The 13,383-nt window shown below is 41.6% G+C and overlaps 1 protein-coding gene across 2 annotated transcripts in view; it reads left to right on the forward strand.

Moving 5' to 3' along the window:
• The first annotated feature begins 5,419 nt into the window (after positions 1 to 5,419).
• The window catches only part of LOC129519983 (acyl-coenzyme A synthetase ACSM2A, mitochondrial-like), a 35,179-nt gene continuing 27,215 nt past the window's right edge, over positions 5,420 to 13,383 (forward strand). For both annotated transcript variants that reach the window (XM_055340841.1, XM_055340840.1), the window contains exons 1-2: positions 5,420 to 5,531; positions 6,826 to 7,010. In XM_055340841.1, coding sequence (XP_055196816.1) covers positions 6,834 to 7,010 — 177 coding nt within the window. In that variant the 5' untranslated portion in view covers positions 5,420 to 5,531; positions 6,826 to 6,833. The remainder of the gene's footprint in view (positions 5,532 to 6,825; positions 7,011 to 13,383) is intronic.

Below are 13,383 nucleotides of genomic sequence, written 5' to 3' on the forward strand. Positions count from 1 at the left end.
GATCACATCCCCGGCTGCAGGTGGCACTAAACCACTGCACCACTGGAGCTGCCCCCTATTTTTAATTTTTTGAGGAAACTTCATACTTGTTTCCATAGTGGCTGCACCAATTTGCTTTCCCACCAACAGTGCAGGAGGGTTCCGCTTCCTTTTTCTCCACATCCTTGCCAACACCTGCTGTTTCTTGTGTTGTTGATTTTAGCCATTCTGACAGGTGTGAGGGATATCTCATTGTAGTTTTGATTTGTATTTCCCTGATGGTAAGTGATGATGAGCATCTTTTCATGTGTCTGTTGGCCACTAGGTGTCTTCTTTGGAGAAACATCTGCTCATGTCTTCTGCCTATTTTCAATTGGATTATTTGATTTTAGGTATTGATTTTTAAAAGTCCTTTATGTGTTTTTGATAATAACCCTTTTTTGGACATGTCATTCACAAATATCTTCTCCCATTCAGTAGGTTCTTTTTTAGTTTCATTGATTTTTTCCTTTGCTGTCCAGAAGCTTTTTATTTTGATGTAATCCCAATAGGTTACTTTTGATTTTGTTTCCCTTGCCTTGAGTGACATATGTAGAAAAAAGTTGCAACAGCTGATATCAAAGAGGTTACTACCTGTTTTCTCTTCTAGGATTTTTATGGCTTCAGGTTTCAGGCTTTAGGTCTTTAATTTATTTTAATTTATTTTTGTGTGTAGGGTAAGGAAGTGTTCCCTTTGTTCACCCACTTTGCCTTGTGGGCCTGAGGTCTCAATGGTACTAAGGCTCAGCTTTTAAGTCACTTGCAAATCTTTCCCTGCCATCCATTTTAGGGATCTTTTTGGGGATCCCAGTTTACCATACTTAACCATTTGGTGGCAGAAATAATGGAGATACTGAGTAGGCTGGGATTGATGGCCTATAGTCGACAATACCTTTGTGTTTTTTTCCTGCAAGCCACTGATATTCAGACCCGCTATGTCCACTCTCTCTCTTCTTCACCTAAAGGACTGTATACCCTTGGACAGATCCCTTATCTTTTTATTCCTTCTCATGCCTCGTTTTCAGGCATTAAAATGTTTAGTCCAAACTTAAATCCAGCTTAGACATGGCTCTTCTTCTGCAGCCCAGACTCACTCAGGGTGTGGGTTTTTTTTTTCATACACCTGCAGTCTGTGTTTTTCTTTGTAGCCATTACTCATTCACTGTAATACTTCCTGAGTACCTACTGTATGCTAGATACAGTTCTAAATTCTCGAGCTAAATCACTTCCAAAACAGGCAAAGATCTCCTTCCTCGAGCATTTTATATTCTAATGGGAGGAGACAGAGGCAATAAATAATGAATAAGTAAATTTTATAATATGTTAAAAAGTGATGAGTATTCCAGAAAAAGTAATACTGCATAAGGGTGGGGGAGGGAGAACCACTTCAGAGACAGATTGCCGTTTGAAGTAGGTGGTGAAGGTTAGCTTCACTGAGAAGGTGAGAAAAATCTTTGGCAAAGATTTGAAGGAGGAGAGAGGGTTATCTATAGATACCTGGGAGAGAGTGGTCTGAGGAGAAACAGCAGGTGCAATAATACTGAGGCAGGGTGTGCCAGTGGGTCTGGGAGGGCACGGTAAATGGGCAGAACATCAAGCCAGAGAGGACAGGAGCCTGTGTGAAGACCATGCAGGAACTTGGATAATGTGGTGAACACTTGGGCATGAAACTGGAATTCGTTGGTGAGTACTGAGAAGAGGTTTGACATGATTTGAACTGTGACCTAACCTTAGCAGCATCTAAAATGAACATAATCATCTTCTGTGTTAGTAGCTATCTCGCCTCTAAACTGGGAGAGATCTGTTTCAGTCACCTTTGTGTCCAGTTGAGAGCAGCAGTCAATAAGTATCTGTTGACTAATTGGCAAAACCAGCTATTTCCAGGGGAGATGATATTCCATGGCTTATCTAGGGGTACTGGGCTCCAGAACTTCTAAACCAACCAGATCTGTTGGTTCTTTTGCCCCTATTTTAAGAGGATAAATTACTTTTTCTTGAGCTTCCTTCCACCTGTGGGATCCTAATTACAATTCCAGAACCACACTCCTCATTCCCCAGATCTGCTGCATGTAGGTGATCAATAGGAATGGTCAGTGAATCCCAGGTGTGTGGAGTCCAGAGCCTATTCTCCAAGTCTCCCATTCTCGTCTTGCTATATAATTTGCTGAATGTTTATACTATATGCATTTTTTAAGAAAAAACTTTTAATTTCTTTTTGAACAAGTAAATGTAGCTGAGATTAAGAGGTACAAGAGCTCCTGGCCCTAAGGGTCTCAAACAGACCACTGGTGTATGGCCACTCACTGCTGACACATTCCAAAGGCAGAGAGAGGAGTGGTGGTGAATGTGAAAGAATTTATTTCAGTGAGGCCAACACCAGGAAGACAGCAGACTATCAAAGGCCATCTCCAAAGTGTGGAAAATATTTCCAGGCTTAAATATGGAAAATGTGGGCCAAAGGTCAGTGGGTTTGGGCAAGGGGGAGGTAAAGTTCAGGTGGATCATTGCCTTGGAGTCAGTCCTGCGGGTCCTGCTAAACCAGGGCAGTCCTTATGAGTGCTTGAGGGAGTAGTTTCAGTTGAGTCAGGGGATACTTTGACCACAAGGTCATTTGCCTGAGTTAAAAAGTAAGCTGGAAAGAAGAATTTAAACATTAGAAGGTACAGTTGGAGGTTAAAGTGGAGGTAGGTGGTTGAAGTCCTCTTTCATAAATAAAAATTTAATTGGAGTGACTTAATAGAAAAGCCCACTTTGATCTGTTTCAAAGTCCAACTACTTCCTCTCTCCAGAAGCAGCTGAGATGAGCAGTTTCTAGTGCCCCCTACGAGAAGTATCCTAAACAGCTTGATGCCTACTATCAAGTTTAATCCTCACATGTCTAAATGGTCTCCTAAGACCATCTCCCATTTTCAAACGAGAAGACTGAGATTTGAGACAGGAGTAGCAACTTTAAAAGCACACAGCTCAGTACCAGAGGAAGCCAAATTCAAATCCAAATAGACTTTGGGTTATTGGTCCTCATGAACTTCTATAGCTTCTATATAGCTGTACTGTATAGTAATGGATAAAGAGGTAGCTAAACACTGGAGCTAAAGAACCTGAGGGTATTTATACAGGGAAGAGGGGGTTACTGGTGCAGGAGAAAGCACAAATCCAGACATCAGAAGACAGATATGTAAGGCAAGGAGACTAGCGCTGTGCAGAAATGGATGGGATGGGGTAAAATCAGTAGCCCCTCCCCAGGACAGGGAAGTAAATGAGGCAGAGGTAAACAGCTTGGATGTCTCTACTAGGCACCCAATAAAGAACGCAACAGGAAGAATAGCTGATCCTCCGGGACTCCTCATAGACCAGGAGAAAGCCTGAGATTCCTAGGAACCCACCAGGAGGTAACTTCTTATTTCATGCCACCAAATTCCTTCAGAAAATATCATCTCCCTTTCCCAAGTAGATACAACTATTTCTTAAAGTCCTTTAACAGAGTCTTAGAAAGGGACAGCAACTTGTTACCTAATTCTGCAGGATTTAGGCTTCTATGTGCTGGGGTCCTGTTTTCCCTCCCCTCTGTGGCAAAGTGATTAAGATAAAAGAAATCACTGGACAGAAGGGAGAGAGTTGTCCAGGTGATTTCCTGTTCCTGGTACTCAGAAGTCCCATTGTAGGTAGGTGACAAGAGGGCACAGAATAGCAACAGCAAGAGGCATTTAGAGCAGACACTAGGGAGAACTTCTTGGCAGAGAATTAAGAGACTTAATGACTGTGTGATTCTGAGGTATTTAGCACTACTTATTTCAGGGATATTTAAGAAAGGACAGATACCTTCAGGGACCGAGGGGCTAGGTGGTTGGTAGAAGCCTATGAATTTTCCCAGGGTAGGTGAGGAATTCTTCCCAGGACAGGACTGCTGCTCAACATAAGCAGGTTTTTCAAGCCATGCTGTTTCTAGGTTGCCCAGAGAAAAGCATAAAAAGGAACCAAACTGCTTCTAGTATCCTGTCTAAGTGTGTCTCCCCAGACTCCCACCTTGGATCCTGGCTTCTACAGTCTGTAAGCCCTCTGGCTTCCTCAAAAGTCTTCTGATGTGGGTCTCTGTCACCGTGCCTTCATTGCCAAGTAACTGGCACCATTATTTTGTCCCTGGCTTGTGAATCTCCATTTCCAAAGTTCATGTCTCCAACAGAGACCTCTGCATTTAGGGAGCCCCAATCCCTGATGGTCATGGGAGCACTTTTAGTGTATTAACCATGGCTGGTCAGCATCCCAACATACTAACTCTTGAAGGGTGGACCTTTGGGGTGAGGAATAGCTAGAGTGAGAGCCAACAGGCAATCTGTGTGCACTGGGGCACTTTTTCCATCTGGGAGGACATGGGATCTGTGGTGACCTGTAATGTCAAAAATCCCTTATTCAACTGCAAAATTTTTCTCTTTGGTGAGTGTTTCTGGAAAACAGCTTGTCTCAGAGGCTGAGAGCCCTCTGCTTTTCAGCTTTTTTTCTTTAAGATTTGTATTTATTTATTCATGGGAGACACAGAGAGAGAGAGAGAGAGGCAGAGAGAGAAGCAGGCTCCCCACAAGGAGCCCAATGCGGAACTCGATCCCAGGACTCCAGGATCACTCCCTGGGCTGAAGGCAGGTGCTCAACTGCTGAGCCACCCAGGCTTCCCTGCTTTTTCAGCTCTTATCTTGGGGTCTGAGGATCCACTGCCAGTCAGCAGCGTGGGCAGGTGAGATCCATTCTACTGGGAAGTTAGTGTTCTAGGCCTGAGTCTGAGATTGACTTACTGTGTGACCTTAAGGAAGTATTGTTCCACTCAGGGTTTTCATCTTACCCCTCAATGACCTGGGAAGGTCTTTGTTTTTCTGACCCAATGACTCAAACAGAGCTACAGAAGAGCTATTACTAATTGAGTTGGACAGGACAGTAGGTTGAGTGGGATAATTTGCAGAGACAGAGAATATTAAGTTCTCTTAATATTTGGGCAAAGTATGTTTGACATGCATGATAGATATCCAAGAGAAGAAGTCAAGCAGATTGGGATGCAACAGAGAGATCCAGGCTGGAGACATGTGTGAGGGTCATCAGCAAGGAAGTTGGGGTTCAAGCTACCATATTGGGTAAGAGCTTATATGGAGTGAGTGTGGACAAAGGAGATGTGTCAGAATCATCAAAAGAGAAAGTGAAGAAAGGAGGTGAAAGAAAGTACATCAAGCCCATGGGAACTCTGTTTCTCTCTTCCTGGTTGGAGCTAGAACTTGCTGTCAGTCCTGGGCATAAATCTGCTCTTTGTCCCCTGGATTAAAAGAACTGTCCCTGCTGATCCCCAAGATCTGGGGTTGTGCACTGCATAAGCACAGCAGGAGGACTGCCATCACCCCAACTACGTCTTGGGTTATCCATAGTTAATGATTAGCTGTGCTCTCCATGAAGACTGTGGGGATTCCAGGAGCTGTCTGCTCAGGAGGAGGGTGGACCAAGAGATCCGTGGAGAAACTTCCCAAAGGACTTTGCAGGTGAGCACCATTGTCAGTAATGGTGATCTAATGGGTCACTAAATGATCTCTAGATGTCAGGGATAGGGAGGAGAGTAAAAATCCCCAGGAAAATGCAATCTGCAACACTAGGGACCTTGAAAGGGCCAAGTCTTAGTGAAGAGGCAGCACTGGGCAAAGGAAAAGTATCTTAAGCATAGCAAAGAGAAGGACTGGAGTGGCTGGGAGAAGGACAGTCAAAGGGGGTGAGAATTGCATAGTAGTCAGGGAAGGAAGCCTGCCTGAGGAGAAGAATGAGCAAGAGACACCCATGGAAAGAGAGAGGAACCAGAAGGTACAAAGGTAATAAATATTCCCACCTAGGAGCTGGTAAAATATCTTTACTTGTTTGTGTAGAAAATAGGAGAGGAGACACAAATGTTCGGAGACCTGAACATTCTGACTCCTGCTGCCTAGACAATGAAGGATGGATCCAGCCATTGGTGGTTTAGATCACCACCTGAGAGACTAATGGATCATAGAGAATTGCTTATTGTTAATAAGTAGGATACATAACAGATCCTTTATACTATTAATAAAGTTTTTTATTGCTTTGAGGTATGCCTGGAAAAAAGGAGCTATCTCAGTCAAGATTCAGTTGAAGGAAATAGATGCTACCTGTATTAGTCAGTATTTACTGTAGTAACAAACATTTAGGAGCTTATACTCATACATATTTTTTTTCATGGGCTTGTGTGTTAGCTGTGGCTGTTAGGTTTCATCTCAGCTCTACATGCGCTATCATCCAGATATGCTACTGGGATATGCTATTCTTATAATAGAAAACAGAAATGCAAGAGTTCCTGACCAGCTGCACAGTCTCATCTACTCACATCTCATTGACCAAAGCACATCCCATGAATAAGCCAAAGTCAATGAGAGGTAGATACAATCTCTTTCCCAGCATGCACTGTGCAAGTCATATAAAAATGAATGGGGACATGAAATCCTACTGTAGGGAACAGGCAATTGTTGGGAAAAAAATTCATTCTACCACACCACACTATTTTAAACACAGAGGTATTTATTGCATGAAATTAGGTGTTTATAGAATTATCAGATGGGTTAAAGAGGCAGGATTTGGACTGGGTATTGTGCTTTTGGAGAATGGCACACCAGAGGGAAACAGAACTGAATGCTGAGTGCCAATTTACTCATAACCAACACAAAATCTTTTCTGGAAGAAGCCTGTAAGGTTGTGATGAATCTCATTAAGCAGCTGACTAGAGCAGTCTATGCCAGAAAGATTCACCACTGTGACCTTTTTGCTTCACAGGTCTGACCATGTATTGGCTGCGGAAACTCCAGGGTCTCTGTATCCTATGGAGGACCCAGATCTCTAGTCGTACTGTCCGCCTCCATACCAAGCAACTGGCATCCCTGCGGTGGGGTCACCAGGAGGTCCCTCCCAAGTTTAACTTTGCTAGTGATGTGATTGATCACTGGGCTGGCATGGAGAAGGTAATGGGGTAGAAAAAGGGCACAAAACTGAACAAAGTTCATTGATTCATCTACTCATTCCATAAATATTCATTGAGTACTTATATGTCAAGTACTATGATGAGCTATGAATAATTTGTCCATTTTACATGAAGGAAGCATAAGTAGGAGCAAGAGAGTATGGGGTTGGCAGAAAAGAGCCCCCGGGGGCTGGTACCAGGTAGATCAATCTGGAACACGTCCCCACCATGGCCCGAGTAGATCAATCTGGAACACATCCCCACCCTGCCCCGGACAGCCAACACACAGTTGCCAATACATACATGATCTGTTGTAACCTCCCAGGGTAAAACAGGAGAAGGGGGCTGTCATCATAGAGAAAGTAGATTTGAGTTTAGTAAGGCAAAATCAGCACTGACCAAAAGTTGAGTCAGTCTTCTCAGAAAAGTATGGGTTCTTGTCATTAGGGGTGTGTAAGCAGGGTGGCCAATAGGCAGAGATTGTTCAAAGGGCTCCATCACGAGCTATCAGAGAAACAAAGCAATGTGGAAATTTTTGTTTCCTTTCCCTCCCTGGACTTCTAGAATTCCACCCCATTTGTTGCCAATCCTGCTACTGCCTTCACCTGACATTCTGTGCACCTTTCTGGAGCATGGAAGATGAATTCCTGGCTAGTATATGGGAAGAGGTGGAACATGGCACTCAAAGGGAGTCATACCATGATGTTGGCTTGAGGTCCCATGACACAGCCTTGATGTGCAGATCACAAATGCTGGGCCTCTAGAGGAAGATGGCCCATGGTGCAGGGAACTCTGAAAAAATTAGTAGTAATAAGTCAACATTTTTTTCCTTTTCATTTGTTTATGTATATTTTTATTGGAGTTCAATTTGCCAACATATACTATAACAACCAATGCTCATCCCATCATATGCCCCCCTCAGTGCCCGACACCCGGTCAACCCATCCCCCCGCCCACATACCCGTCCCCTACCCCTTGGTCATTTCCCAGATTTAGGAGTCTCTCACGTTTTGTTGCCCTCTCTGACTTTTCCCACCATTTTCTCTCCTTCCCCTATAATCCCTTTCACTATTTTTTATATTCTCTGTATGAGTGAAACCGTATAATGATTATCCTTCTCTGACTGACTTACTTCACTCAGCAAAATACATTGCAGTTCCATCCACGTTGAAGCAAATGGTGGGTATTCCTTGTTTCTAATGGCTGAGTAATATTCCATTGTATATATAGACCACATCTTCTTTATCCATTCATCTTTCGATGGATACTGAGGCTCCCTCCACAGTTTGGCTATTGTGGACATTGCTGCTATAAACATTGGGGTGCTGGTGTCTCAGTTTTTCACTGCATCTGTATCTTTGGGGTAAATCCCCAGCAGGGCAATTGCTGCATGGTAGGGCAGATCTATTTTTAACTCTTTGAGGAACCTCCACACAGTTTTCCAGAGTGGCTGCACCAGTTCACATTCCCACCAACAGTGCAAGAGGGTTCCCCTTTCTCCACATCCTCTCCAACATTTGTGGTTTCCTGCCTTGTTATATTTCCCCATTCTCACTGGTGTGAGGTGGTATCTCATTGTGGTTTGGATTTATATTTCCCTGATGACAAGTGATCCAGAGTATTTTCTCATGTGCTTGTTGGCCATGTCTATGTCTTCCTCTGTGAGATTTCTGTTCATGTCTTTTGCCCATTTCATGACTGGATTGTTTGTTTCTTGGGTGTTGAGTTTAATAAGTTCTTTATAGATCTTGGAAACTAGCCCTTTACCTGGTACGTCATTTTCAAATATCTTCTCCCATTCTGTAGGTTGTCTTTTAGTTTTCTTGACTGTTTCTTTTGCTGTAAAAAACAGAAGCTTCTTATCTTGATTAAGTCCTAATAGTTCATTTTTGCATAGGTTTCCCTTGCCTTGATAGATGTATCTTGCAAGAAGTTGCTGTGGCCAAGTTCAAAAGGGGTGTTGCTGTGTTCTCCTCTAGGATTTGATAGATTCTTTTTTTATTTTATTTTTTTATTTTTTTTGATTTGATGGATTCTTGTCTCACATTTAGATCTTTCATCCATTTTGAGTTTATCTCTGTGTATAGTGTAAGAGAGTTGTGTAGTTTCATTCTTCCGCACAAGGCTGTCCAATTTTCCCAGCACCATTTATTGAAGAGACTGTCCTTTTTCCAGTGGATAGTCTCTCCTGCTTTGTCGATTATTAGTTGACCATAGAGTTGAGGGCACATTTCTGGGTTCGCTATTCTCTTCCATTGGCCTCTATGTCTGTTTTTGTGCTAGGACTATGCTGTCTTGATGGTCACAGTTTTGTAGTCGAACTTGAAATCCGTCATTGTGATGTCCCTGACTCTGGTTTTCTTTTTCAATATTCCCCTGGGTATTTCAGGACTTTTCTGACTCCACACAAATCTTAAAATGATTTGTGCCAACTCTCTGAAGAAAGTCCATGTCATTTTGATAGGAATTGCAATGAATTTGCAAATTGCCCTGGGTAGCACAGACATTTTCACAATATTAATTCTTCCAATCCATAAGCATGGAATGTTTTTCCATCTCTTTGTGTCTTCCTCAATTTCTTTCAAAAGTGTTCTATAGTTTTTAGGGTATAGATCCTTTTCCTCTTTGGTTAGGTTTATCCCACGGTATCTTATGCTTTTGGTGCAGTTGTAAATGGGATTTATTCCCTCTCTTTCTCTTTCCTCAGTCTCATTGTTAGTGTATAGTAATGCCCACCCATTTCTGGGCATTGATTTTGTATCCTTCCACATTGCCAAATTCCTGTATGAATTCTGGCAATCTTGGGATATAATATTTTGGGTTTTCTATGTACAGTATCATGTCATCCGTGGAGAGGGAGAGTTTGACTTCTTCTTTGCCAATTTGAAGGCCTTTTATTTCTTTTTCTTGTCTAATTGTTGAGGCTAGGACTTCTAGTACTATGTTGAATAGCGGTGATGAGAGTGAACATCCCTGTCATGTTCCTGATCTTAGGGGAAAGGCTCTCTTAGGGGAAAGTGTTTACCCATTGAGAATGATATTTGCTGTGGGCTTTTCATAAATGGCATTTAAGATGCTGAGGAATGTTCCCTCCACTCTAAAGAGTTTTGGTCAGGAATGGATGCTGTATTTTATCAAATGCTTTCTCTGCATCTATTGAGAGGATCATATGGTTCTTGTTTTTTCCCTTGTTGATATGATCTATCACGTTGATTGCTTTATGAGTGTTGAACCAACCTTGCATCCCAGGGATAAATCTCACTTGGTCATGGTGAATAATTTTCTTAATGTACTGTTGGATCCTATTGGCTAGTATCTCGTTGAGAATTTTTGCATCTGTGTTCATCAGGGATATTGGTCTATATTTCTCCTTTTTGGTGGAGTCTTTAAGGATTGCTATGAGGATGCTTATGATGCCTCATAAAATGAGTTTGGAAGTATTCCGCCCCTTTCTATCTTTCAGAACAGCTTTGATAGAATAGGTATTGTTTCTTCTTTAAACGTTTGATAGAATTCCCCTGGAAAGCCATTTGGCCCTGGACTTTTGTATCTTGGGAGGTTTTTGATGACCGCTTCAATTTCCTCTCTGGTGATTGGCCTTTCCAGGTTTCCAATTCTTTCCTATTCCAGTTTTGGTAATTTGTGTTTTTTTTTTTCAGAAATTTGCGTCCATTTCTTCTAGACTGTCTAATTTATTGGCATGTAGCTGCTCATAATACATTTTAAAAATCTTTTGTATTCCCTTGGTATTGGTAGTGATGTCTCCTCTTTCATTCATGATTTTATTGAGTCTTTCTTTTTTTTAACAAGGCTAGCTAATGGTTTATCTATCTTAATAATTCTTTCAAAAAACCAACTCCTGGTTTTGTTGATCTGTTCTACAGTTATTCTTGTCTCTATTCCATTGAGTTCTGCCCCAATCTTTATTAACTCTCCTTTCTGCCTGGTGTAGGTTTTATTTCCTGTTCTTTCTCCAGTTCCTTTGGCTGTGAGGTTAGCTTGTGTATTTGAGTTTTTTCCAATTTTTTGAGGGAGGCTTGTATTGCGATGTGTTTCTCTCTAAGAATTGCTTTTGCTGTATCCCAAAGATTTTTGAACTGTCGTATTTTAATTTTCACTAATTCCATGAATTTTTAAAATTCTTCTCTAATTTTCTGGTTAACCCATTCATCTTTTAGTAGGTTTCTCTTTAACCTCCATGTGTTTTACATTCTTCCAATTTTCTTCTTGTGATTGAGTTCTAGTTTCAAAGCATTGTGGTCTGAAAATATGCAGGGGACAATCCCAATCTTTTCGTATCGCTTGAGACCTGATTTGTGACCCAATGGTCTATTCTGGAGAAAGTTCTATATGCACTTGAGAAGAATGTGTATTCAGTTGTGTTTGGATGGAAAGTTCTGTATATATCTGTGAAATCCATCTGGTCCAGTGTGTCATTTAAGGCTCTGGTTTCTTTGGTGATGTTGTGCCGAGGATATCTGTCATTTGCTGAAAGTGCTGTGTTGAAGTCTCCTCCTATTAATGTATTATTATCTAGGTATGTCTTTACTTTGGTTATTAATTGATTGATATACTTGGCAGGTCCCACATTAGGGGCATAAATATTCATGATTGTTAGTTCCTCTTGTTGGATAGACCCTTGAAGTATGATATAGTGTCCCTCTTCATGTCTTACCACAGTCTTTGGCATAAACATTAATTAATCTGATATGAGGATGGCTACCCCAGCTTCCTTTTGAGGACCATTTGCTTTTTTTAAATTTTTTTATTGGAGTTCAATTTGCCAACATATAGCATAACACCCAGTGCTCATCCTGCCAAGTGCCCCCCTCAGTGCCCATCACCCAGCAACCCCCACCCCCGCCCTCCTCCCTTTCACCCACCTCTTGTTCATTTCCCAGAGTTCAGAGTCTCTCATGTTCTGTCTCCCTTTCTGATATTTCCCACCCCTTTTTTTCTCCTTCCCCCTTTATTCCCTTTCACTATTTTTTATATTCACCAAATGAATGAGACCATATAATGTTTGTCCTTCTCTGATTGATTTATTTCACTCAGTATAATACTCTTTTGAGGACCATTTGAATGGTAAATGGTTCTTCAACCTTTCATTTTCAGGATGGAGATGTCCTTGATCTAAAATGAGTCTCTGGTAGACAGCAAATAGATGGATCTTTCTTTTTTATCCAGTTTGAAACCCTGCATCTTTTGATGGGATCATTTAGTTCATTCACAATCACAGTTACTATTCAAAGAGGAATAAAGGGGAAAAGAGAGAAATGAGTAAAAATATCAGTAAGGGTGACAGAACATGAGAGATACCTAACTCTAGGTGATGAACAAGGGGTAGTGGAAAGGGAGGTGGGCAGGGGGTTGGGGTGACTGGGTGACAGGCACTGAGGGGGGCAGTTGACAGGATGAGCACTGGGTAATATGCTATATGTTGGCAAATTGAACTCCAATAAAAAAAGAATATCACTACTTAAGTATACTTAATTTAAATAAGTCACATCTCAAGGGTGTGAGGCCAGGGTATATTTTAAATTATTGTGGATTTAAAAAGTGGCAAATGACAGTTAAGCTTATAGAGGCAGGATAAGTAGGATTTTTCCTATTAAATTTTCATAAGTATGGGAGCTTTTGTGAATAATTAGGTCAATAAGTAGTGGTGAGAAAGCCAACAAGTTCAGTTTTATGCCACCATTCACTCACATCAGACTTCTAATTATGATTCATCCCATGGACATGTATGGATAATACCCTGAAAAACTTGCCCTGAAAGTTAAGTGTAAGTATATTCTCAGTTTATAATTATAGCAGTGTTACCTCTTTGTGCTTATGGAGCATGAAATCATGTAACTGTGGGTTTTTTTAATGTAACTCCCCCTCCCCCAAAAATATACGAATTTAGTTTAATCATAATACCTATTCAGTCCCTGTTTTTGTGGGTTATTTCTTTGGGCTTCCTCTTTCTCTTTCAGGGTCCCTCTTAATATTTTTTGCAGAGCTGATTTGCTGGTCACATATTCTTTCAGTTCCTGCCTATCTTGGAAGCTCTTTCTCTCCTTCTATTCCGAATGAGAGCTTTGCTGGATAAAGTATTCTTGGCTGCAGGTTCTTCTCATTTAGGACCCTGAATATACCCTGCCAGCCCTTTCTGGCCTGCAAGGTCTCTGCAGAAAGGTCGGCTGTTAATCTAATATTTCTCCCCATATAAGTTAGGGATCTCTTGTCTCTCATTGCTTTAAGGATTTTCTCTTTATCTTTGGAATTTGCAAGTTTCACTATTATATGTTGAGGTGTTGACCGGTTTTACTGATTCGGGGGGGCGTGGGGGACTCTCTATCTCCTGAATCTGAATGCCTGTTTCCCTCCCC

This window comes from Nyctereutes procyonoides, unplaced genomic scaffold (assembly GCF_905146905.1).
Source record: "Nyctereutes procyonoides isolate TBG_1078 unplaced genomic scaffold, NYPRO_anot_genome, whole genome shotgun sequence".
Lineage (NCBI taxonomy): Eukaryota > Metazoa > Chordata > Mammalia > Carnivora > Canidae > Nyctereutes > Nyctereutes procyonoides.